The 26694-nt window shown below is 46.6% G+C and overlaps 1 protein-coding gene and 1 pseudogene across 1 annotated transcript in view; one reads left to right on the top strand and one right to left on the bottom strand.

Moving 5' to 3' along the window:
- FBXO9 (F-box protein 9) overlaps positions 1-26694 on the bottom strand; it is a 163907-nt gene that overhangs the window by 76685 nt on the left and 60528 nt on the right. Inside the window, exon 5 of the mRNA XM_063916701.1 lies at positions 3668-3767. Within this exon, the coding sequence (XP_063772771.1) occupies positions 3668-3767 (100 nt within the window). The remainder of the gene's footprint in view (positions 1-3667; positions 3768-26694) is intronic.
- Positions 24352-24472, top strand: LOC134912061 (5S ribosomal RNA; annotated as a pseudogene).

The following is a 26694-nucleotide window of genomic DNA, read 5'->3' as shown; positions in this document are numbered from 1 at the left end:
TGCCAGCCGGCAAATATACCTCTGTGCATCCCTCATATATAAGACTACGTATTTAATATGCTCTATGGTTAGCAAAATCGTATCCCTGTCAAGGGAATCAGACCATGCTGCTGCAGCACTACACATCCATGCTGAAGCAATAGCAGGTCTCAGTATAGTACCTGAGTCTGCATACACAGACTTCAGGATAGCCTCCTGCTTTCTATCTGCAGGCTCCTTTAAGGCGGCCGTATCCTGAGACGGCAGTGCCACCTTTTTTGATAAGCGTGTGAGCGCCTTGTCCACCCTAGGGGATGTTTCCCAACGCAACCTGTCCGTTGGCGGGAAAGGGTATGCCATTAGTAACCGCTTAGAAATCACTAATTTCTTATCTGGGGAACACCACGCTTCTTCACACAATTAAAATATATTTTTCACTGCGCTTGTGTGATTTTTAGCAGCTTCTGTAAAGATAAACAATACTGACTCTAAAAAATAGAAGCGCTTGTAATTTGTTTAAAAAATGCTCATACCTAAAAAAAGAAAACTGTTAGTTAGTTATAATGAATACAGCTCCTTTGGGTAATATGTGGAGGTATTTTGTAGGTTTTTTAATTGCTGGGGGTTCCGTATTAGTGATCCAGGTTTTACGGTCCAGTAATTGACTGACCCTGGCTCTCCCTACCTTTTGTGAGCCGCCAATCGCGGCTAACTAGTGGCGTCCCGGCTCTGGTTCCCTCCTGCAATAAGTTGCGGTATCCGTTCGTTTTGAGATCGGCGCTTGGTGATGACGTCAGATCCCGCTTCCGCTACTCCTGCCTCCGTCTCTCTCCAACGCGTTTCGGGCCTTCCGCCCTTTGTCAAGGATTGAGATTAGATCAAAGTACTCGTTATTTATTGCTAAAAAACTTTATTGTTCTCTAATTAAAAAACAGGAAGTGGTCATACAGGAAGTTACTATTCCAGCGGCAACCATATGCTCCATGTTATCCTATACTATAGGTTATTAATCATTTAATATTTTCAAACAAAAATATAGGTATGGCATTTCAGTTGATAAAAATAAATAAATAAAGGTTATATATAAGTATCAATTATAAGAATTTGGTATTTGTTCTAAAAGTTAATTTAAATAGTGTTTACATGTATTAAAATAAAAACATAATTTTTCAGTACATGTATCACTTATTATGTCACTAAGAAAGAATTAATATCAATTTCTACATTCAAGCCTTGTGGTTGCATCGTTTGCATTAAAAAAAATCCATTTTGTTTCCTTTCTTCTTAAGTCCAAACATATATCTCCTCCTCTCCAGTTGTTCCAGATTTTTTGTATCCCCATGAATTTTAACGTGGAGGGATTTCGTTGGTGATGGTCTTTGTAGTGCTTTGAAACACTATGGGTTTCCAAACCTCTTTGTATATTATATAGGTGTTCGGAAATCCTAATTTTCAATTTCCCATTAAAGAGAAACCTCAAATCATATATAAAAAAGCTAAAAATATAAAGCAACATCTAGTTACAAGTCATCTACAAGACGAATTTCCTCACAGAACAGAAAACAAAGGGCATTATTACTGCTTGAACTGTAAAGCCTGCAAAAATATGGGAAATAAATCTACTAAACCAATTATAGAGTTTAAATCAAATATGACAAACAAGATATACACAGTAAAAGAGAAAATTTCTTGTGATACTGAAGGAGTGATCTACCTATTGGAGTGCCCCTGCGGATATCAATATATCGGTCAAACCAAAAGGAAATTGAAAATTAGGATTTCCGAACACCTATATAATATACAAAGAGGTTTGGAAACCCATAGTGTTTCAAAGCACTACAAAGACCATCACCAACGAAATCCCTCCACGTTAAAATTCATGGGGATACAAAAAATCTGGAACAACTGGAAAGGAGGAGATATATGTTTGGACTTAAGAAGAAAGGAAACAAAATGGATTTTTTTTAATGCAAACGATGCAACCACAAGGCTTGAATGTAGAAATTTATATTAATTCTTTCTTAGTGACATAATAAGTGATACCTGTACTGAAAAATTATGTTTTTATTTTAATAACTAAGGTTTGGAGGAGGGGCATAGAGGGAGGAGCCAGTGCACACCAGATGTAGTACCTAATCTTTCTTTTAAGAGTGCCCAGTCTCCTGCGGAGCCAGTCTATTCCCCATGGTCCTTACGGAGTACCCAGCATCCACTAGGACGTCAGAGAAATTAGCAGCAGCAGGTTAGGAAGCTGTAACATCTCCCTGCAGTTTAACTTTCACCTGTGAGAGCTTGCCCATCGGGCGTCCTCTAGTGGCTGCGGTGAGGAGCAGCGTAAGCCTTTTATTATATAGGATGCCAGTATAAATGGCTGTCTTTCCAAAGATGATGGTAGGAAGACATGGAATATCCCTGGTACCCAAAGAGCACTCCTGTTTGAAAGAAGGGAGTACCCTGTTTCAAACCAGGTTGCCCCATAGAAGCTATTGTCTAGTGATCAGTGTAACTTCGTACATTGCAGGAAATTAAGGATTATAAAACTAGAAGTGCATTATCATGTTCAAGTGCAGGAATTATTATGAACAACTACATACTGAATCCTACTTATTGTTATTTGGTCATTCCACATCAGATGACTAAAAAAAAAAAAAAAAAAAAAAATGTCCACCGCCCATATTAGATTTTTACACCACCCATCTCAGATTTTTACAATTATTTTTTTTTATATAAGATGCCAAAAAAACTATATCTGCCAAATACCTCGACTGTCTGACCGTTAGTTTCTGAAACATAGATTTTAAAATGTATTAAACAATTTATTAATCACGGCCTGTTTATCCAGTTTATTTGTAGTATCACAGGTGTTTTTGAAGGAATCATCACGAAATTTGGACAAAAATTGTGATAACATTAGATATCACAATTATTATTATTTTTATAGGTGCTTAACAAAGGTGTACATTACTACCACAAAAGAAATTAGCATGGTACTTTGTTTCATAGTGGAGAAGAAAATAAATACGTTAACGTTCAATTACTCTTGCACGGCATACATAATTTAACAAGAAACCATGAAATTGAAAAACGTAAACATAACTGAAGTAGAGTCACTGGAATAAATAAGCAGCGATTAGTAAAAAGTTTAATACATTTTTTTTAAAAATCAATATTTCGGAAACTAATGTTCAGATAGATATTTGGCAGAAATATATATATTTTTTTTTTTAACATCCCCTTAACTAAATAAATGTAATAAAGATTAGGGATGGGTAGTGGACACCGCTGATGTGGAAAGGAGGACTCATTCTGAGTCAAGAACCTCAAAGTTGCTTTTTGCTGTTTTATTTATCAGATCAAATTTTAGAAGAAGCAAAACGGATAATGTTATTTTCTGCAACTTTTTGAGTCTTCTGAAAAAAAAAAAAAAAAAAAAGTATAATCTTTGTGGCGACCGCAAAAACTTTGTTTTCCCTATTGTGGTTGGGTATGTGGCCCTTGCAAAAATGTCAAGTAGGCTAAGTACAGATGTGGAAAAACACTGCAGTGAAGAAGTTAAGCCACAACTATACTGTACTGTATGTACTTCACTGGCACCGCTTCAGCACAAGGAATGCAAAACAAGGTTAAAAAGCACAATTAAAAATATTATACTGATTAAAAATACATTAATTTAGTTCTTGGTACATACAATTTTTTTCCTACTCCGTCACCATCCGGAGACCAGTTGTAATTAATTTTAAACTCTATGTCGGGCACAAGCTGCATGGCTCGACGGTAAAACTTGATGGCTGTAAAAATACAAAAGAATAAAGAAACAGAGTAAATTTCACTCAAAACATAGAACGCGACAGTCTTACCTATCCTTGTACATGATTCATTTTGAACATGAAACACTTCCTGAAACAAGAAAGGTGTGTACACGTGAGGCTGTAGAACTTTGACCTTATTACACACTTAATAAAATGTCAGCAGCATGAGCTGCTCCCTCAGTCACATCACTATGCAAGAATGAACAGATCCCTTGCAATACTCTCCGTAGCAAAACTGGGGCTTAATTTTTATTAAAATTAAAACACTGAATGTATTGGTTTAAAATTGAACAATAGTATTTATTTGTATCGATTATTTATCCCCAATCCAATCTGGGGAACACGGCTACAAAGAAGGTTGAGTTAAGTGTACAGAAGGGGGGCACTTAAAGGGTTAACTTTCTTGTAGTCTGCAGCTCCTCCCCATCCAGTTTAGCTTCAGTGGACAAGAAGTTGAGCAGTTTTTTTTATGGGGCACAGAGGCGTATCTACAATGGGTGTAGGTTGAGTAGTGAAAATGGACCCCCATAAACTATACCTACCTTTCCCACCGAGGCTACAGAATCATCGGAAAATAGAACAGGCGCTTCTCACCATGCCAGAGTCTGTGACTGTGTGGCTGCACAAGACCCCTCCTCTCTCTCTTAAAATATTATATATATGCGCCTGCGTTTTTATTTTTATTATATATATATATATATATATATATATATATAAAGCCAACATAAAGGGGCACTCACCAGAATTTTGCACTTAAAAGGCATTGATTTTAATGCATACTTATCAAGGTGATGTCTCAAACAGATAATTCATTCTCGTTCGACGTTTCGATCCCTCCGGATCATCATAAGGAAAATGCAACAAGCACAGCGTATACAGCAGATTACATCTGTTCATATGCACAGCATCCTCTACGGACTAGGAGAAAAAGATTTACCGGTAGGTTTAAAATCTTATTTTCTCTTACGTCCTAGAGGATGCTGGGGACTCAGCAAGGACCATGGGGTTTATACCAAAGCTCCAGACCCGGCGGGAGAGTGCGGATGACTCTGCAGCACCGATTGAGCAAACATGAGGTCCTCATCAGCCAGGGTATCAAACTTATAGAATTTTGCAAAAGTGTTTGAACCCCCGACCAAGTAGCCACACGGCAAAGCTGTAACGCCGAAACACCACGGGCAGCCGCCCAAGAAGAGCCCACCTTCCTTGTGGAATGGGCCTTTACTGATTTTGGTAACGGCAATCCAGCCGTAGAATGAGCCTGCTGAATCGTGTTACAAATCCAGTGTGCAATAGTCTGCTTGGAAGCAGGCGCGCCAATCTTGTTGGCCGCATACAGGACAAACAGTGCCTCTGTTTTCCTAATACGAGCCGTTCTGGCTACATAGATTTTTAAAGCCCTGACCACATCAAGGGACTTGGAATCCTCCAAGACATCCGTAGCCACCGGCACCACAATAGGTTGGTTCATGTGAAACGACGAAACCACCTTGGGTAGAAATTGAGGACGAGTTCTCAATTCCGCTCTATCTACATGAAAAATCAGATAGGGGCTCTTGTGAGACAAAGCCGCCAATTCTGACACTCGCCTTGCCGAAGCCAAGGCCAATAACATGACCACTTTCCAAGTGAGAAATTTAAAGTCAACTGTTTGAAGAGGTTCAAACCAATGTGATTTAAGGAACTGTAACACCACGTTAAGGTCCCACGGTGCCACTGGGGGCACAAAAGGAGGTTGAATGTGTAGTACTCCCTTCACAAAAGTCACTTCTGGAAGAGAAGCCAATTTCTTCTGAAAGAATATTGATAAGGCCGAAATCTGCACCTTAATGGAGCCTAACTTCAGGCCCATATCCACTCCTGTCTGTAGAAAATGGAGAAAACGACCCAGCTGGAAATCCGCCGTAGGAGCATTCTTGGATTCACACCAAGACACATACTTCCTCAAGATACGGTGTTAGTGCTTCGCCGTTACCTCCTTCCTAGCTTTAAGTAGAGTAGGGATGACTTCCCCTGGAATACCTTTCCTAGCTAGGATCTGGTGTTCAACCGCCATGCCGTGAAACATAATCGCGGTAAGTCCTGGAACACACACGGCCCCTGTTGTAACAGGTCCACTCTGAGAGGAAGAGGCCAAGGATCTTCCGTGAGCATTTCCTGAAGATCTGGATACCAGGCCCTTCGAGGCCAATCTGGAACAATGAGTATCATCTGAACTTTTGTTCTTCTTATGATTCTCAATATTTTTGAGATGAGTGGAAGCGGAGGGAACACATACACCGCCTGATACACCCATGGTGTTACCAGCGCGTCCACCGCTATCGCCTGAGGGTCCCTTGACCTTGAACAATACGTCCGAAGCCTCTTGTTGAGGCGTGACGCCATCATGTCTATTTGAAGGAGTCCCCAGCAACTTGTCACTTCTGCAAAGACCTCTTGATGAAGTCCCCACTCTCCTGGATGGAGATTGTGTCTGCTGAGGAAGTCTGCTTCCCAGTTGTCCACTCCAGGAATGAATACTGCTGACAGGGCGCTCACGTGATTTTCCGCCCAGCGAAGAATCCTGGTGGCCTCTGCCATTGCTGCTCTGCTCCTTGTTCCGCCTTGTCGGTTTACATGCGCCACGACTGTGACGTTGTCTGACTGGATCAGAACCGGTAGGTTGCGAAGAAGGTGCTCCGTCTGTCTCAGGCCGTTGTATATGGCCCTTAATTCCAGCACATTTATGTGCAGACAAGCCTCCTGGCTTGACCATATTCCCTGAAAGTTTATTCCATGTGTGACCGCTGCCCATCCTCGGAGGCTCATGTCCGTGGTCACGAGAACCTAATCCCGAATTCCGAACCTGCGACCCTCTAGAACAGTGATTTTCAACCTTTTTTTACTCGCGGCACACCGAACAATATTTTAAAATTGCCAAGGCACACCATCAGTTCCCCACAGAAAAAAAAGCACACACACATTGGCCCTCACAGTAAAGCAAAAATCCACACATACATTGGCCTACACAGAAAGAACAAACAATCACATTGCTCCCCACATAAATCATGTTGCTCCCCACATAAATCCTATTGCTTCACACATAAATCAATCACATTTCTCTCCACATAAATCCTATTGCTCCCCACATGAATTATTCACATTGTTCCCCCAATACATCCATAAATTCTTATTCTCCCCACATAAATCCTATTGAAATCCTATTGTTCCCCACTGGAGAAATAAAATAACAAATAATATTATCATCTGTCCTCCTCCCTGTCCCTCAGTGGCGGGGGATGTTCATAGTGGAGTTCTGCGAATACTGAGCAGTGGGTGGGCGGGCAGGTGTGGATGTGGGTTGGCAAGGAAAGCTGTGTATGCAGGCGGGAACTGGAAGATGTGTATGCAGGCAGGTGGGCTGTCTGGGTGGTGAGACGCGGCGGCCGTGACCTACGATATCGCACCATTTTCAAGGCATAGGTCATGGCCGGAGCATGACTGATCCGCTAAGAAGAGCCTGGGCCAACAGTTCACTCTGAAGGTGCAGGAAGCTGCTCTGGCTCCGCGGCACACCTTGCAACTGGTCGCGGCACACTAGTGTGCCACGTCACACTGGTTGAAAAAGCCTGCTCTAGAAGGTGAGCCCCCTGAAACCACCACAGGAGACAGATCCTGGCCCTGGGGGACAGGCATATGAACCGATGCATTTGGAGATGGGACCCTGACCACTTGTTCAGTAGGACCCACTGAAAAGCTCTTGCATGAAACCTGCCAAACGGAACGGCCTCGTAGGCCGCCACCATCTTTCCCAACACTCGAGTGCATTGATGAATCGATACTCTTTTTGGTTTTAGCAGAGCCTTGACCATGTTCTGGATTTCCTGAGCTTTTTCCACTGGAAGAAAAACCCTTTGTCTTTCTGTATCCAGAATCATGCCCAAGAACGACAGCCGAGTTGTCGGAACCAACTGCGACTTTTGCAAATTTAGAAGCCAGCCGTGTTGTCGTAGCACCTTCAGAGAGAGCTCCACATTTTTCAGTAATTGTTCTCTTGATCTCGCTTTTATCAGGAGATCGTCCAAGTACGGGATAATTGCGACACCCTGCTTGCGCAGGAGCACCATCATTTCTGCCATTACCTTGGTGAAAATTCTCGGGGCCGTGGAAAGGCCAAACGGCAACGTCTGAAATTGGTAATGACAATCCTGCACAGCGAATCTCAGGAAAGCCTGATGAGGAGGGTATGCATCCTTTATGTCCAGTGAGACCATAAACTCCTCCCCGTCCAGACTGGAGATCACCGCTCGGAGAGATTCCATCTTGAATTTGAATCTCCTCAAATACAGGTTTAGGGATTTTAGGTTTAGAATCGGTCTGACCGAGCCGTCCGGCTTCGGGACCACAAATAGAGTTGAATAAAACCCCTTCCCCTGTTGTAACCGGGGAAACATGATAATCACTTGCTGTTGACACAGCTTTTGTATTGCCGCTGCAACTATTGTTCTCTCTGGGAGAGAAGCTGGTAAGGCCGATTTGAAAAATCGGTGTGGAAGCACGTCTTGGAACTCCAGTTTGTACCCTTGGATCGCAATTCCTAGCACCCAAGGATCCAAATCCGACTGAACCCAGACCTGGCTGAAGAGCCGAAGACGTGCCCCCACCAGTGCGGACTCCAGCAGGGGAGCCCCAGCGTCATGCGGTGGATTTGGCAGAAGCCGGAGAGGACTTTTGCTCCTGGGAACTAGCCGTAGCTGGTGTTCTTTTCCCTCTTCCTCTACCTCTGGCGAGGAAAGACGATCCACGCCCCTTTCTGAATTTATGAGACCGAAAGGACTGCATCTGGTACTGAGGCGTTTTCTTTTGCTGTGGGGAAACAAAAGGCAAAAAAGAAGACTTATCCGCGGTAGCTGTGGAAACCAGGTCCGCGAGGCCATCCCCAAACAATACTTCACCTTTGTAAGGCAGAGCCTCCATAAGTCTCTTGGAGTCAGCATCACCAGTCCATTGACGGGTCCACAGCGACCTCCCAGCTGAAATTGCCATTGCATTGACCTTTGATCCCAAGAGGCCAATATCCCTCGCAGCCTCCCTTAGGTATAACGCTGCGTCTTTTATGTGACCCAAAGTTAACAGAACAGTATCCCTGTCGAGGGTGTCCATGTCAGATGACATGGACACCCAAGCTGCAATAGCGCTACTCACCCATGCCGACGCCACTGCCGGTCTGAGGAGGGTTCCCGTAGTCGCATAAATTGATTTTAAAGTGGTTTCCTGCTTGCGGTCCGCAGGATCCTTTAGTGTCGCCGTGTCCGGGGATGGTAGGGCCACTTTTTTGGATAACCACGTCAAGGCTTTATCCACCGAGGGAGAGGATTCCCACCGTAACCTGTCCTATGAGGGGATAGAATACGCCCCATAATAATTCTCTTGGGAACCTGCAGCTTCTTGTCTGGGGTTTCCCAAGCCTTTTCAAATAGAGCGTTCAGTTCATGAGATGGGGGAAACGTTACCTCGCGTTTCTTCTCTTTAAACATACAGACCCTTGTGTCAGGGACAGAAGGGTCCTCTGTGATATGTAATACATCCCTTATTGCAACAATCATGTACTGAATACTCTTGGCCAGCCGTGGGTTTAATCTCGCCTCATCATCGTCGACACTAGAGTCAGAATCCGTGTCGGTATCAGTGTCTGCTATCTGGGTAAAGGGACGTTTCTGTGATCCTGATGGGTTCTGAGACACAGCAATATCCATGGATTGACTCCATGCTTGGTTCCGAGACTCAGCTTTGTCCAATCTTTTATGCAATAAAGCCACACTTGCATTCAAAACATTCCACATGTCTACCCAATCAGCAGTCTGCGGTGCCGACGCAGTCACTATCACATTTTGCTCCTCTTCCTCCCTCGCATAGCCTTCCGCCTCAGACATGTCGACACACACGTACTGACACCCCCACACACACTGAATAAATAAGATTTTACTCACCGGTAAATCTATTTCTCGTAGTCCGTAGTGGATGCTGGGGACTCCGTAAGGACCATGGGGAATAGCGGCTCCGCAGGAGACTGGGCACAGCTAAGAAAGATTTAGGACTACCTGGTGTGCACTGGCTCCTCCCACTATGACCCTCCTCCAGACTTCAGTAAGGATACTGTGCCCGGAAGAGCTGACACAATAAGGAAGGATTTTGAATCCCGGGTAAGACTCATACCAGCCACACCAATCACACCGTATAACTCGTGATAATATACCCAGTTAACAGTATGAACACAACAGAGCCTCTCAAAAGATGGCTCAACAATAACCCTTGTAGTTAACAATAACTATATACAAGTATTGCAGACAGTCCGCACTTGGGACGGGCGCCCAGCATCCACTACGGACTACGAGAAATAGATTTACCGGTGAGTAAAATCTTATTTTCTCTGACGTCCTAGTGGATGCTGGGGACTCCGTAAGGACCATGGGGATTATACCAAAGCTCCCAAACGGGCGGGAGAGTGCGGATGACTCTGCAGCACCGAATGAGAGAACTCAAGGTCCTCCTCAGCCAGGGTATCAAATTTGTAGAATTTTGCAAACGTGTTTGCCCCTGACCAAGTAGTAGCTCGGCAAAGTTGTAAAGCCGAGACCCCTCGGGCAGCCGCCCAAGAAGAGCCCACTTTCCTCGTGCAATGGGCTTTTACAGATTTAGGCTGCGGCAGGCCAACCACAGAATGCGCAAGCTGAATTGTGCTACAAATCCAGCGAGCAATAGTCTGCTTTGAAGCAGGAGCACCCATCTTGTTTGGTGCATACAGGATAAATAGCGAGTCAGTCTTCCTGACTCCAGCCGTCCTGGAAACATAAATTTTCAAGGCCCTGACTACGTCCAGTAACTTGGAGTCCTCCAAGTCCCTAGTAGCCGCAGGCACCACGATAGGCTGGTTCAAGTGAAAATAAGAATTTACTTACCGATAATTCTATTTCTCGGAGTCCGTAGTGGATGCTGGGGTTCCTGAAAGGACCATGGGGAATAGCGGCTCCGCAGGAGACAGGGCACAAAAAAGTAAAGCTTTTACCAGATCAGGTGGTGTGCACTGGCTCCTCCCCCTATGACCCTCCTCCAGACTCCAGTTAGGTACCGTGCCCGGACGAGCGTACACAATAAGGGAGGCAATTTGAATCCCGGGTAAGACTCATACCAGCCACACCAATCACACCGTACAACTTGTGATCTAAACCCAGTTAACAGTATGATAACAGAAAGAGCCTCTTAAAGATGGCTCCTTAACAATATAACCCGAATTTGTTAACAATAACTATGTACAGTATTGCAGATAATCCGCACTTGGGATGGGCGCCCAGCATCCACTACGGACTCCGAGAAATAGAATTATCGGTAAGTAAATTCTTATTTTCTCTATCGTCCTAAGTGGATGCTGGGGTTCCTGAAAGGACCATGGGGATTATACCAAAGCTCCCAAACGGGCGGGAGAGTGCGGATGACTCTGCAGCACCGAATGAGAGAATTCCAAGTCCTCTTTTGCCAGGGTATCAAATTTGTAGAATTTTACAAACGTGTTTTCCCCCGACCACGTAGCTGCTCGGCAGAATTGTAATGCCGAGACCCCTCGGGCAGCCGCCCAAGATGAGCCCACCTTCCTTGTGGAATGGGCCTTAACAGATTTAGGCTGTGGCAGGCCTGCCACAGAATGAGCAAGTTGAATTGTGTTACAAATCCAACGAGCAATCGTCTGCTTAGAAGCAGGGGCACCCAACTTGTTGGGTGCATATAGTATCAACAGCGAGTCAGATTTTCTGACTTCAGCCGTCCTTGAAATGTATATTTTTAAGGCTCTGACAACGTCCAACAACTTGGAGTCCTCCAAGTCGCCAGTGGCCGCAGGCACCACAATAGGTTGGTTCAGGTGAAACGCTGATACCACCTTAGGGAGAAAATGCGGACGAGTCCTCAGTTCTGCCCTATCCGAATGGAAGATTAGATAAGGGCTTTTATAAAGCCGCCAATTCAGATACTCTCCTGGCGGAAGCCAGGGCCAGTAACATAGTCACTTTCCATGTGAGATATTTAAAATCCACCTTTTTCAATGGTTCAAACCAATGGGATTTGAGGAAATCTAAAACTACATTTAGATCCCACGGTGCCACCGGAGGCACCACAGGAGGCTGTATATGCAGTACTCCTTTAACAAAAGTCTGTACCTCAGGAACTGAGGCCAATTCTTTTTGGAAGAATATTGACAGGGCCGAAATTTGAACCTTAATAGATCTCAATTTGAGACCCCTAGACAATCCTGATTGTAGGAAATGTAGGAAACGACCCAGTTGAAATTCCTCCGTCGGAACACTCCGATCCTCGCACCACGCGACATATTTTCGCCAAATGCGGTGATAATGTTTCGCGGTGACTTCCTTCCTTGCCTTAATCAAGGTAGGAATGACTTCTTCTGGAATGCCTTTCCCTTTTAGGATCTGGCGTTCAACCGCCATGCCGTCAAACGCAGCCGCGGTAAGTCTTGAAAGAGACAGGGACCCTGTTGTAGCAGGTCCCTTCTCAGAAGTAGAGGGCACGGGTCGTCCGTGACCAACTCTTGAAGTTCCGGTTACCAAGTCCTTCTTGGCCAATCCGGAGCCACTAGTATTTCTTACTCCTCCTCACCGTATAATCTTCAATACCTTTGGTATGAGAGGCAGAGGAGGAAACACATATACTGATTTGTACACCCAAGGTGTTACCAGTGCGTCCACAGCTATTGCCTGTGGATCTCTTGACCTGGCGCAATACTTGTCCAGTTTCTTGTTGAGGCGAGACGCCATCATGTCTACCATTGGTCTTTCCCAACAGTTTATTAGCATGTGGAAGACTTCTGGATGAAGACCCCCCTCTCCCGGGTGTATATCGTGTCTGCTGAGGAAGTCTGCTTCCCAGTTGTCCACGCCCGGGAAGAACACTGCTGACAGTGCTATTACGTGATTCTCCGCCCAGCGAAGAATCTTGGCAGCTTCTGCCATTGCACTCCTGCTTCTTGTGCCGCCCTGTCTGTTTACATGGGCGACCGCCGTGATGTTGTCCGACTGAATCAACACCGGTTTTCCTTGCAGGAGTGGTTCCGCCTGGCTTAGAGCATTTTAGATTGCTCTTAGTACCAGAATGTTTATGTGAATAGACTTTTTCAGGTTCGTCCATACCCCCTGGAAGTTTCTTCCTTGTGTGACTGCTCCCCAACCTCTCAGGCTGGCGTCCGTGGTCACCAGGATCAAATCCTGTATGCCGAATCTGCGGCCCTCCAATAGATGAGCCTTTTGCAACCACCACAGAAGATATACCCTTGTCCTTGGCGACAGGGTTATTCGCAGGTGCATCTGAGGATGCGACCCTGACCATTTGTCCAACAGATCCCTTTGGAAAATTCTTGCATGGAATCTGCCGAATGGAATTGCTTCGTAAAAAGCCACCATTTTTCCCAGGACTCTTGTGCATTGATGTACAGACACCTTTCCTGGTTTTAGGAGGTTCCTGACAGGTCGGATAACTCCTTGGCTTTTTCCTCGGGAAGAAAAACCTTTTTCTGAACCGTGTCCAGAATCATCCCTAGGAACAGCAGACGTATCGTCGGAAAACAGCTGCGATTCTTGGAATATTTAGAATCCAGTCGTGCCGTCGAAGAACTACTTTAGATAGTGCTCTTCCGACCTCCAACTGTTCTCTGGAACTTGCCCTTTTTAGGTCGTGCAAGTAAGGGATAATTTAGATGCCTTTTTTCTTTGAAGAAACATCTTTTCGGCCATTACCTTGGTAAAAAGGCCCGGGGTGCCGTGGATAATTCAAACGGCATCGTCTGAAACTGATATTGACAGTTCTGTACCACGAACCAGAGGTACCCTTGATGAGAAGGACAAATTTTGGACATGGAGGTAATCCTTGATGTCCAGGGACACCATATAGTCCCCTTTTTTCCGGTTCGCTATCACTGCTCTGAGTGACTTTATCTCGATTTGAACCTTTTATGTAAGTGTTCAAAACATTTTAGATTTAGACTATGTGTCACCAAGCCGTCTGGCTTCAGTACCACAATATAGTGTGGAAAAATAATACCCTTTTCCTTGTCGTAGGAGGGGTACTTTGATTATCACCTGCTGGATATACAGCTTGTGAATTGTTTCCAATGCTGCCTCCCTGTCGGAGGGAGCCGTTGGTAAAGCAGACTTCAGGAAGCTGCGAGGAGAAGATGTCTCGACTCTCCAATCTTTACCCCTGGGATAATACTCGTACGATCTAGGGGTCAACTTGCGAGTGATCCCACTGCGCCCTGAGACTCTTGAGACTACCCCCCCACCTTGAGTCCGCTTGCACGGCCCCAGCGTCATGCTGAGGACTTGGCAGACGCGGTGGAGGGCTTCTTTTCCTGGGAAAGGGCTGCCTGCTGCAGTCTACTTCCCTTACCTCTATGTCTGGGCAGATATGACTGGCCTTTTGCCTGCATGCCCTCATGGGAAAGGAAAGATTGAGGCTGAAAAGACGGTGTCTTTTTTAGCTGAGATGTAACTTGGGGTAAAAAAGGTTGGATTTCCCAGCTGTTGCTGTGGTCCCCAGGTCCGATGGACCGACCCCCAAATAACTCCTTCCCTTTATACAGCAATACTTCCATCTGCCGTATGGGATCTGTATCACCTGACCACTGTCGTGTCCCTGACATCTTCTGGGAGATATGGACAACGCACTTATCTTGATGCCAGAGAGCAAATATCCCTCTGTGCATCTCACATACATATATATAGAATGCATCCTATTAAATGCTCTACATGAATAAAATATTTTCAGTCAGGGAATCCGACCAAGCCAACCCAGCACTGCATCTCCAGGCTGATGGCGATCGCTGGTCGCAGTATAACCACCGTATGTGTGTATATACTTTTTAGGATATTTTTCCAGCTTCCTATCAGCTGGCTCCTTGAGGGCGGCCGTATCTGGAGACGGTAACGCCACTTGATAAGCGTGTGAGCGCCTTATCACCCTAAGGGGTGTTTCCCAACGTACCCTAATTTCTGGCGGGAAAGGGTATAACGCCAATATTTGCTATCGGGGTAACCCTACGCATCATCACACACTTCATTTTATTTTATCTGATTCAGGAAAAACTACAGGTAGTTTTTTCACTCCCACATAATACCCTTTCTTGTGGTACTTGTAGTATCAGAAACACGTAACACCTCCTTCATTGCCCTTAACGTGTGGCCCTAATGAGAAATACGTTTGTTTATTCACCGTCGACACTGTATTCAGTGTCCGTGTCTGTGTCTGTGTCGACCGACTGAGGTAAATGGGCGTTTTTAAAACCCCTGACGGTGTTTCTGAGACGCCTGGACCGGTCCTAATAGATTGTCGGCCGTCTCATGTCGTCAACCGACCTTGCAGCGTGTTGACATTCTCACGTAATTCTCTAAATAAGCCATCCATTCCGGTGTCGACTCCCTAGAGAGTGACATCACCATTACAGGCAATTTCTCCGCCTCCTCACCAACATCGTCCTCATACATGTCGACACACACGTACCGACACACAGCACACACACCGGGAATGCTCTGACAGAGGACAGGACCCACTAGCCCTTTGGGGAGACAGAGGGAGAGTCTGCCAGCACACACCAAAAACGCTATAATTATATAGGGACAACCTTATATAAGTGTTTCTCCCTTATAGCATCTTTTATATATATATACAATATCGCCAAAATCAGTGCCCCCCCTCTCTGTTTTAACCCTGTTTCTGTAGTGCAGTGCAGGGGAGAGCCTGGGAGCCTTCTCTCCAGCTTTTCTGTGAGAGAAAATGGCGCTGTGTGCTGAGGAGATAGGCCCCGCCCCTTTTTCGGCGGCCTCGTCTCCCGCTATTTTTGAAGTTAGGCAGGGGTTAAATATCTCCATATAGCCTCTGTGGGCTATATGTGAGGTATTTTTTGCCTCTAATAAGGTTTTTATTTGCCTCTCAGAGCGCCCCCCCCAGCGCTCTGCACCCTCAGTGACTGTTGTGTGAAGTGTGCTGAGAGGAAAATGGCGCACAGCTGCAGTGCTGTGCGCTACCTTTATGAAGACTCAGGAGTCTTCAGCCGCCGATTTTGGACCTCTTCTCTCTTCAGCGTCTGCAAGGGGGCCGGCGGCGCGGCTCCGGTGACCATCCAGGCTGTACCTGTGATCGTCCCTCTGGAGCTAGTGTCCAGTAGCCAAGCAGCAAATCCACTCTGCACGCAGGTGAGTTCACTACTTCTCCCCTAAGTCCCTCGTTGCAGTGATCCTGTTGCCAGCAGGACTCACTGTAAAGTAAAAAACCTAAGCTAAACTTTCTCTAAGCAGCTCTTTAGGAGAGCCACCTAGATTGCACCCTTCTCGTTCGGGCACAAAATCTAACTGGAGTCTGGAGGAGGGTCATAGGGGGAGGAGCCAGTGCACACCACCTGATCTGGTAAAAGCTTTACTTTTTTGTGCCCTGTCTCCTGCGGAGCCGCTATTCCCCATGGTCCTTTCAGGAACCCCAGCATCCACTTAGGACGATAGAGAAAAGCTGATACCACCTTAGGAAGAAACTGGGGACGAGTCCTCAATTCTGCCCTATCCATATGGAAAATCAAATAGGGGCTTTTACATGACAAAGCCGCCAATTCTGACACACGCCTTGCCGAAGCCAAGGCCAAAAGCATGACCACTTTCCACAGAAGATATTTTAAATCCACGGTTTTGAGTGGCTCAAACCAATGTGACTTTAGGAAACCCAACACCACGTTGAGGTCCCACGGTGCCACTGGAGGCACAAAAGGAGGCTGAATATGCAGCACTCCCTTGACAAATGTCTGAACTTCAGGCAGTGAAGCCAGTTCTTTTTGGAAGAAAATCGACAGAGCCGAAATCTGGACCTTAATGGAACCCAGTTTTAGGCCCATAGTCACCCCTGACTGTAGGAAGTGCAGAAACCGACCTAGCTGGAATTCCTCCGTTGGGGCCTTCCTGGCCTCACACCACGCAACATATTTTCGCCATATGCGGTGATGTTGTACGGTTACATCTTTTCTAGCTTTAATAAGCGTAGGAATGACTTCCTCCGGAATACCCTTTTCTTTTAGGATCCGGTGTTCAACGGCCATGCCGTTAAACGCAGCCGCGGTAAGTCTTGGAACAGACAGGGCCCCTGCAGCAGCAGGTCCTGTCTGAGCGGCAGAGGCCATGGGTCCTCTGAGATTAATTCTTGAAGTTCCGGGTACCAAGACCTTCTTGGCCAATCTGGAACAATGAGAATAGTTCTTACTCCTCTCTTCTTTATTATCCTCAGTACCTTGGGTATGAGAGGAAGAGGAGGGAACACATAAACCGACCGGTACACCCACGGTGTCACTAGAGCGTCCACAGCTATCGCCTGAGGGTCTCTTGACCTGGCGCAATATTTTTCTAGCTTTTTGTTTAAGCGGGACGCCATCATGTCCACCTGTGGCTTTTCCCAACGGTTTACAATCAGTTGGAAGACTTCTGGATGAAGTCCCCACTCTCCCGGGTGGAGGTCGTGCCTGCTGAGGAAGTCTGCTTCCCAGTTGTCCACTCCCGGAATGAACACTGCTGACAGTGCGAACACGTGATTTTCCGCCCATCTGAGAATCCTTGTGGCTTCTGCCATCGCCGTCCTGCTTCTTGTGCCGCCCTGTCGATTTACATGGGCGACTGCCGTGATGTTGTCTGACTGGATCAGAACCGGCTGGTTTTGAAGCAGGGGCTTTGCTTGACTTAGGGCAGGCCTGGCCAACCTGTGGCTCTCCAGCTGTTGTAAAACTACAAGTCCCATCATGCCTTGCTACAGTTTTGCTATTAGGGAATGCTAAAATTGTGGCAGGGCATGCTGGGATGTGTAGTTTCGCAACATCTGGAGAGCCACAGGTTGGCCAGGCCTGACTTAGGGCATTGTAAATGGCCCTCAGTTCCAGAACATTTATGTGTAGGGAAGTCTCCTGACTTGACCAAAGTCCTTGGAAGTTTCTTCCCCGTGTGACTGCACCCCAGCCCCGAAGGCTGGCATCCGTGGTCACCAGGGGAATAGCGGCTCCGCAGGAGACTGGGCACAGCTAAGAAAGATTTAGGACTACCTGGTGTGCACTGGCTCCTCCCACTATGACCCTCCTCCAGACTTCAGTAGGGATACTGTGCCCGGAAGAGCTGACACAATAAGGAAGGATTTTGAATCCCGGGTAAGACTCATACCAGCCACACCAATCACACCGTATAACTCGTGATAATATATCCAGTTAACAGTATGAACACAACAGAGCCTCTCAAAAGATGGCTCAACAATAACCCTTGTAGTTAACAATAACTATATACAAGTATTGCAGACAGTCCGCACTTGGGACGGGCGCCCAGCATCCACTACGGACTACGAGAAATAGATTTACCGGTGAGTAAAATCTTATTTTCTCTAACGTCCTAGTGGATGCTGGGGACTCCGTAAGGACCATGGGGATAATACCAAAGCTACCAAACGGGCAGGAGAGTGCGGATGACTCTGCAGCACCGAATGGGCAAACACAAGGTCCTCCTCAGCCAGGGTACCAAACTTGTAGAACTTAGCAAATGTGTTTGAACCCGACCAAGTAGCTGCTCGGCAAAGCTGTAATGCCGAGACCCCTCGGGCAGCCGCCCAAGAAGAGCCCACTTTCCTTGTGGAATGGGCTTTCACTGATTTTGGATGCGGCAATCCAGCCGCAGAATGAGCCTGCTGAATCGTGCTACAGATCCAGCGAGCAATAGTTTGCTTTGAAGCAGGAGCACCCAGCTTGTTGGATGCATACAGGATAAACAGCGAGTCAGTCTTCCTGACTCCAGCCGTCCTGGCTACATAGATCTTCAAAGCCCTGACTACATCAAGCAACTTGGAATCCTCCAAGTCACGAGTAGCCGCAGGCACCACAATAGGTTGGTTCAAATGAAAAGATGACACCACTTTCGGCAGAAATTGCGGACGAGTCCGTAATTCTGCCCTGTCCATATGGAAAACCAGATAGGGGCTTTTACATGACAAAGCCACCAATTCTGACACACGCCTAGCCGAAGCTAAGGCCAATAACATGACCACCTTCCACGTGAGATACTTTAGCTCCACGGTCTTAATTGGCTCAAACCAGTGGGATTTCAGGAAACCCAACACCACGTTGAGATCCCAAGGTGCCACTGGTCGCACAAAAGGGGGCTGAATATGCAGCACTCCCTTAACAAACGTCTGAACTTCAGGAGGAGAAGCCAGTTCCTTTTGAAAGAAAATGGATAGGGCCAAAATCTGGACCTTTATGGACCCCAACTTCAGGCCCATAGTCACTCCAGACTGTAGGAAGTGCAGGAACCGGCCCAGCTGGAATTCCTCTGTAGGGGCCTTCCTGGCCTCACACCAGGCAACATATTTTCGCCATATACGGTGATAGTGTTTTGCTGTCACGTCCTTCCTAGCCGTTATCAGCGTAGGAATAACATCATCCGGAATGCCTTTTTCCGCTAGGATCCTGCGTTCAACCGCCATGCCGTCAAACGCAGCCGCGGTAAGTCTTGGAACAGACAGGGCCCCTGTTGCAACAGGTCCTGTCTGAGAGGCAGAGGCCATGGGTCCTCTATGAGCATTTCTTGCAGTTCCGGGTACCAAGTCCTTCTTGGCCAATCTGGAACAATGAGTATTGTTCTCACTCCTCTTTTTCTTACGATTCTCAGCACCTTGGGTATGAGAGGAAGAGGAGGAAACACATAGACCGACTGGAACACCCCCGGTGTTACCAGGGCGTCCACAGCTATCGCCTGAGGGTCTCTTGACCTGGCGCAATACCTTTGTAGCTTTTTGTTGAGACGGGACGCCATCATGTCCACCTGAGGCAGTTCCCATCGATTTGTAATCTGAGTGAAGACTTCGTGATGAAGTCCCCACTCTCCCGGGTGGAGGTCGTGCCTGCTGAGGAAGTCTGCTTCCCAGTTGTCCACTCCCGGAATGAACACTGCTGACAGTGCTTGCACGTGATTCTCCGCCCAACGAAGAATCCTGGTGGCTTCTGCCATCGCCACTCTGCTTCTTGTGCCGCCCTGGCGGTTTACATGAGCCACTGCGGTGATGTTGTCTGACTGAATCAGCACCGGTTGGTTGCGAAGCAGAGGCTCCGCTTGACTCAGGGCGTTGTATATGGCCCTTAGTTCCAGGATATTTATGTGCAGACAAGCCTCCTGACTTGTCCACAACCCTTGGAAGTTTCTTCCCTGAGTGACTGCCCCCCATCCTCGGAGGCTCGCATCCGTGGTCACCAGGACCCAGTCCTGTATGGCGAACCTGCGGCCCTCGAGAAGGTGAGCACTCTGCAGCCACCACAGAAGAGACACCCTGGCCCTCGGGGACAGGGTGATCAGCCGATGCATCTGAAGATGCGATCCGGACCACTTGTCCAACAGATCCCACTGAAAGATCCTCGCATGGAACCTGCCGAAGGGAATGGCTTCGTATGATGCCACCATCTTTCCCAGCGATGCACCGACACCTGTTTCGGTTTTAAGAGGTCTCTGACTAGAGTCACGAGCTCTTGAGCCTTCTCCGCCGGGAGAAACACCTTCTTCTGGTCCGTGTCCAGAATCATGCCCAGAAAAGGCAGACGCGTAGTAGGAATCAGCTGCGACTTTGGAATATTCAGAATCCAGCCGTGCTGTTGCAACACTTCCTGAGAGTGTGCTACGCTGATTAGCAATTGCTCTCTGGACCTTGCCTTTATGAGGAGATCGTCCAAGTATGGGATAATTGTGACTCCTTGCTTTCGAAGGAGCACCATCATTTCTGCCATTACCTTGGTAAATATTCTCGGTGCCGTGGAGAGCCCAAACGGCAACGTCTGGAATTGGTAATGACCGTCCTGTACCACAATTCTGAGGTACTCCTGATGAGGTGGATAAATGAGGACATGCAAGTAAGCATCCTTGATGTCCAGAGACACCATAAAATCCCCCCCTTCCAGGCTTGCAATGACAGCTCTGAGCGATTCCATTTTGAACTTGAATCTTTTCAGATAAATGTTCAGGGATTTTAAACTCAATATGGGTCTGACCGAACCGTCCGGTTTCAGTACCACAAACATTGTGGAATAGTATCCTCTTCCTTGTTGAAGGAGGGGAACCTTCACCACCACCTGCTGGAGATATAACTTGTGAATTGCTGCTAACACTACTTCCCTTTCTATGGGGGAAGCTGGCAGGGCCGATTTGAGGTAACGGCGAGGGGGCATCACTTCGAATTCCAGCTTGTATCCCTGAGACACAATCTGTATAGCCCAGGGATCCACCTGTGAGCGAACCCACTGGTGGCTGAAATTTCGGAGACGCGGCCCCACCGCTCCTGGCTTCACCTGTGGAGCCCCAGCGTCATGCGGTGGATTTAGTGGAAGCCGGGGAGGACTTCTGTTCCTGGGAACTAGCTGTATGGTGCAGCTTCTTTCTTCTACCCCTGCCTCTGGCAAGAAAGGACGCACCTCTGACCTTCTTGCTTCTCTGTGATCGAAAGGACTGCATTTGGTAATACGGTGCTTTCTTAGGCTGTGAGGGAATATATGGCAAAAAGTTTGACTTCCCAACCGTAGCTGTGGAAACTAGGTCCGAGAGACCGTCCCCAAACAATTCCTCACCCTTGTAAGGTAACACCTCCATGTGCTTTTTGGAGTCGGCATCACCTGTCCATTGCCGAGTCCACAGGACCCTTCTGGCAGAAATTGACATTGCATTTATTCTAGAGCCCAGTAGGCAAATGTCCCTCTGGACATCCCTCATATATAGGACAGCGTCTTTTATATGCCCCAGGGTCAGTAAAATGGTATCCTTGTCTAAGGTATCCATTTCCTCAGACAGATTATCTGTCCATGCTGCTACAGCACTACACATCCAGGCCGACGCAATTGCCGGCCTCAGTATAGTACCTGAGTGTGTATAAACAGACTTCAGGATACTTTCCTGCTTCCTATCTGCAGGATCCTTTAGGGCGGCCGTATCCTGTGACGGCAGGGCCACCTTTTTAGATAAGCGTGTCAGAGCTTTATCTACCCTAGGGGAGGATTCCCAGCGCATCCTGTCCGTTGGCGGGAAAAGGTACGCCATAAGTAACCTTTTGGAAATCAGCACTTTCTTATCGGGGGAATCCCACGCTTTTTCACATAATTCATTTAATTCATGTGAAGGGGGAAAAGTCACCTCTTGCTTTTTTCTCCCCATACAGGGACAGGTTTTACCTCTGATATGTCAGGGACAGGTTTTGTCAGGGACAGGTTTTACCTCTGATATGTGCAATACATCCTTCATTGCTATAATCATGCAGCGGATGGCTTTTGCCATTTTAGGCTGCAATTTTGCATCATCGTCATCGACACTGGAGTCAGAATCCGTGTCGATATCTGTGTCAACCATTTTGGATAGTGGGCGCTTCTGAGACCCCGACGGCCTCTGCGCTGTAGGATCAGGCATGGGCTGAGACCCCGACTGTCCCAAGGCATCAGCTTTATCCAACCTTTTATGTAAGGAGTTTACATTATCATTTAACACCTTCCACATATCCATCCAATCAGGTGTCGGCGCCGTCGGCGGAGACACGTCATTCATCTGTACTTGCTCTGCCTCCACATAGCCCTCTTCGTCAAACATGTCGACACACGCGTACCGACACACCACACACACAGGGGATGCTTTATATGAGGACAGGACCCCCACAAGGCCTTTTGGAGAGACAGAGAGAGAGAGTATGCCAGCACATACCCCAGCGCTATATGACCCAGGAATCACACAGTAACTTAGTGTTTACCCAGTAGCTGCTGTATATATATTAAATGTGCTAAATTTATGTGCCCCCCCTCTCTTATTACCCTTTCTACCGTGAGTCTGCAGGGGAGAGCCTGGGGAGCTTCCTCTCAGCGGAGCTGTGGAGAGAAAATGGCGCTGGTGAGTGCTGAGGAAGAAGGCCCCGCCCCCTCAGCGGCGGGCTTCTGTCCCGCGATTTTGTGTAAAATTAATGGCGGGGGCTCATGCATATAACAGTGTCCAACTGTATATATGCTGTTTCGCCAGGAGGTATCTAATTGCTGCCCAGGGCGCCCCCCCTGCGCCCTGCACCCTACAGTGACCGGAGTGTGTGGGTTAGTGTGGGAGCAATGGCTCACAGCTGCAGTGCTGTGTGCTACCTCATATGAAGACAGGATTCTTCTGCCGCCGATTTCGACGTCTTCTTTCTTCAACCCGCCGGCTTCTGACTTCTGGCTCTGCGAGGGGGACGGCGGCGCGGCTCCGGGAACGGACGACAAGCTCAGGTCCTGTGTTCGATCCCTCTGGAGCTAATGGTGTCCAGTAGCCTAAGAAGCGCAACCTAGCCGCAGTTAGTAGGTTTGCTTCTCTCCCCTCAGTCCCACGTAGCAGAGAGTCTGTTGCCAGCAAAAGCTCTCTGAAAATAAAAAACCTAACTAAAATACTTTCTTATTAGCAAGCTCAGGAGAGCTCACTAAAAGCACCCAGCTCTGGCCGGGCACAGATTCTAACTGAGGTCTGGAGGAGGGGCATAGAGGGAGGAGCCAGTGCACACGAGTAGTACTAAATCTTTCTTAGAGTGCCCAGTCTCCTGCGGAGCCCGTCTATTCCCCATGGTCCTTACGGAGTCCCTAGCATCCACTAGGACGTTAGAGAAAAACCTAACAAAGTCTATTTTCTAGAGAAACTCGGTAGAGCTCCACTAGTGTGTGACCAGTCTCCTATGGGCACAGGATCTAACTGGAGTCTGGAGGAGGGGCATAGAGGGAGGAGCCAGTTCACGCCCATTAAAGGTCTTAAAGTGCCCATGTGTCCTGCGGAGCTGTCTATACCCCATGATCCTTACGGAGTCCCCAGCATCCTCTAGTACGTAAGAGAAAATAAAAATAAAATAAAATTAGTCTGCTATATTTGGTAAAAAAAAATTTTTTAACCCATGTGATGGCTGGGTTTTTCTCTTTTTACAATGTAATTTACATATTTTACACTTCATGAAAGATTAACTGTCTGGATGATTTAAATAAGTGCTAGCTCTGTTATGATTATAATAGTTAGGCTATTATAATCATAACAGAGCTAGGGGTAAGGAAGTGTGTGTGGACCAGAGTGCACTATCCATCCAGTTCCACACTATCTCATCACCACCTCCTCTGATCCAGCAGCCTCTGGTGAATGGGTGTGTTGTGCAGAGAAGTCGGGAACGGGAGTCTCAGCGGGGATCCGCCTGCACAACAGCAGGCCATACCCATCTAAGTTTTCACGGCACAGTTAAAATAATATTTTAATGATTGATTTACATACATGTGATAACTGTGCAGTATAGAGGTTTTTTCCTACTTGTACTGCGACTACTTAAGCCGTGAAAACTTAGATGGGTATTTAATCTTTTGTTATACTTTATCATCTATGATAAAAAAAAAATGATTTCCACATCAAATCAGCTGTGTCGATACCTGTGGCTCACATAACGCAAATTGGCTCCTGTCTGTGCCCAATTTTGGACACAGTGTGACAAGGGTGAGCATAAGGTCTGCGGTCATACCCCGCTGGAGATGCCCAATCTCATCTGATCTTGGAAGCCAAGCAGTGGAGGGCCGGGTTAAGTACTTGGATAGGAGACTACCAAGGAACACCCTGGTACTGCAAATATTTGCCACCCATCTGTCACCAATATAGAGCATTGTCTTACATCTCGGTTATGACCTATGATTCAACCATCTGCTAGGATCAAAATTCCCATTTGGGATATATAGCAGTTTATAAATGATGGTCATATTTACAATAAATGAGCAACTTTTTATCACAGGTTGTCCTACAGTTGGAATGTGATTATTAACAAAATTATAGATATACCCATTTCGGCCTGAATTAGGTATTTGCACCTTGCAATTTATATATTACTCTCTATATTTTCGCAATGTCACTATTTGACAAACATCGGCGCTCATTGAACTCCTCAATAATTAATTTTAATGAGAATTAATAAAATATTGCATTTTAGTTAGCTATTGTGACATTTAGTCGTACAACATTATCTGTATATGAGTGCTTCCCAACAAGAGTCTTCTTTTTTCTTTTTTCCATGTTTACACTGCGATTAACTGACTCGGGGGAGCACCACTGATGGGTAGCTTTTTGATACATAAAAATTAGGAATGTGTTACCTTACGTATCTGCTCCCCAAAATAAGGATTTGAACCTTAAATTTAATTATCAGTTAATACAGATAACTATCATTATACACATACACCAATTATACCAGTGCGGTTTCCAAATTTTTTGTTTGGCATCCTGTCAGCAGCAGCAGAGCCCTGGAACTCATCAGAAGTGGGTCTAGACTGCTCTCCCCTCTTGCCCACGAAACAGGGAGCCAGCAGATCTCCCCAAAATAAAAAACCTAACATTAAGTCTTTCAGAGAAACTCTAGGAGCTCCCCCTAGTGCCCTGTGTCTCGGCCGGGCACATTTCTAAAACTGAGTCTGGTGGGGGATATAGAGGGAGGAGCCAGGTCACGCCCCTTTGAAAGTCTTAAAGTGCCCATGTCTCCTGCGGATCCCGTCTATACCCCATGGTTCTTTGAGCGGCCCAACATCCTCTAGGATGAAATAGAAATAATAGCAAGCCTGCCCTTACTGTATGTGAGAGAGAGGCACAGAGGAAGGAACAGCACACCCAAGCTAAGCAGCCCCAGTGAGACTGCAAGCTGTTTTATCACAGTGTAACACCAGAGTTTTTGTCCTTTTCAGGACATAGATTGTCTACAATAGCGGCTCTTCCCCTTTGCTACACCCCTGTACCAGTTTCCTGCGTATCCTGAGTGTCTGGAGGCCCCGCTCTGAAGGAATCTCTCCCCCCTGTAATAGCGCCAGATCTATTTAGATTTTTATACTGGCAATGTCTCCCACAGAGTGTAAAACAAAGTAAAGATACCTGTTTTCACTACCGCTGGCCAGTGTACGCAGGGTGCTATAGCGGATCCCTACAGGGAGTGTTCTGTATGCTGCCCCTGCTTTTGGGGACCCTTCTAGCAAGGCCCCCGGTTTGTACTCGCCACTGTCATCATCTGCTAGGGGTGTGCGGCGTGCTGCGATTGTGACAGCTAAGGCGCAGTGCCCCGCCGTACAACCACCTCTCAGGACGGTGGTCCTGCAGTGGGGAAGCGGCTCTGACGCCTGAAGAGCCGGTTCTTCTTGTTTCTCTCATATGAATATACTCATGTATAAAAATTCATAAACTGATAGAGAAAACAAGATTTACCAAAATTTTCGCTCTGATTAATTTCAAACATCAATACTCGCTTAACCCAAGTGGGTGTGCGGACGAACCATCTGCCACCTACTTTACACCAAGTGAGTCACATATGGTCATATTACCATTTAATACTTTTTTTAACCACACTGCTGATATATACAGCACTATTCGTGTAATTTGTTTTTTTCGGCTGATATTTAATAAACGTTACGTTTTATCTCTACATTTATTTTTTACAAATATTCCATTCTCATCAATAAGTTAATTTACATAAAAGTGTGCCCCAGAGAGACACTAAAACAGTCCTCTTTTTTTTGCTTCTCTGCATAAAAACCTTTCAATAGTTTTTCCTGAACTAATGTCCGGGAGCACCACCAACTTCGTTCTATCCCAAAAGCCAGGCAGGCGAAGAGGTAGTTTTACGTTGGTTATCAATTTTGCCTTTTATGGCACAAAAAATAAGATTTTAAACCTACCGGTAAATCTATTTCTCCTAGTCCGTAGAGGATGCTGGGGACTCCGTAAGGACCATGGGGTATAGACGGGCTCCGCAGGAGATAGGGCACCTAAAAATAATTTTTACTATGTGTGTGCACTGGCTCCTCCCTCTATGCCCCTCC

This window comes from Pseudophryne corroboree, chromosome 4, assembly GCF_028390025.1.
Source record: "Pseudophryne corroboree isolate aPseCor3 chromosome 4, aPseCor3.hap2, whole genome shotgun sequence".
In the NCBI taxonomy this organism is placed as follows: Eukaryota; Metazoa; Chordata; class Amphibia; order Anura; family Myobatrachidae; genus Pseudophryne; species Pseudophryne corroboree.
Note: the sequence above shows the minus strand (reverse complement) of the source record. Positions and strands in the feature narration are given on the sequence as shown.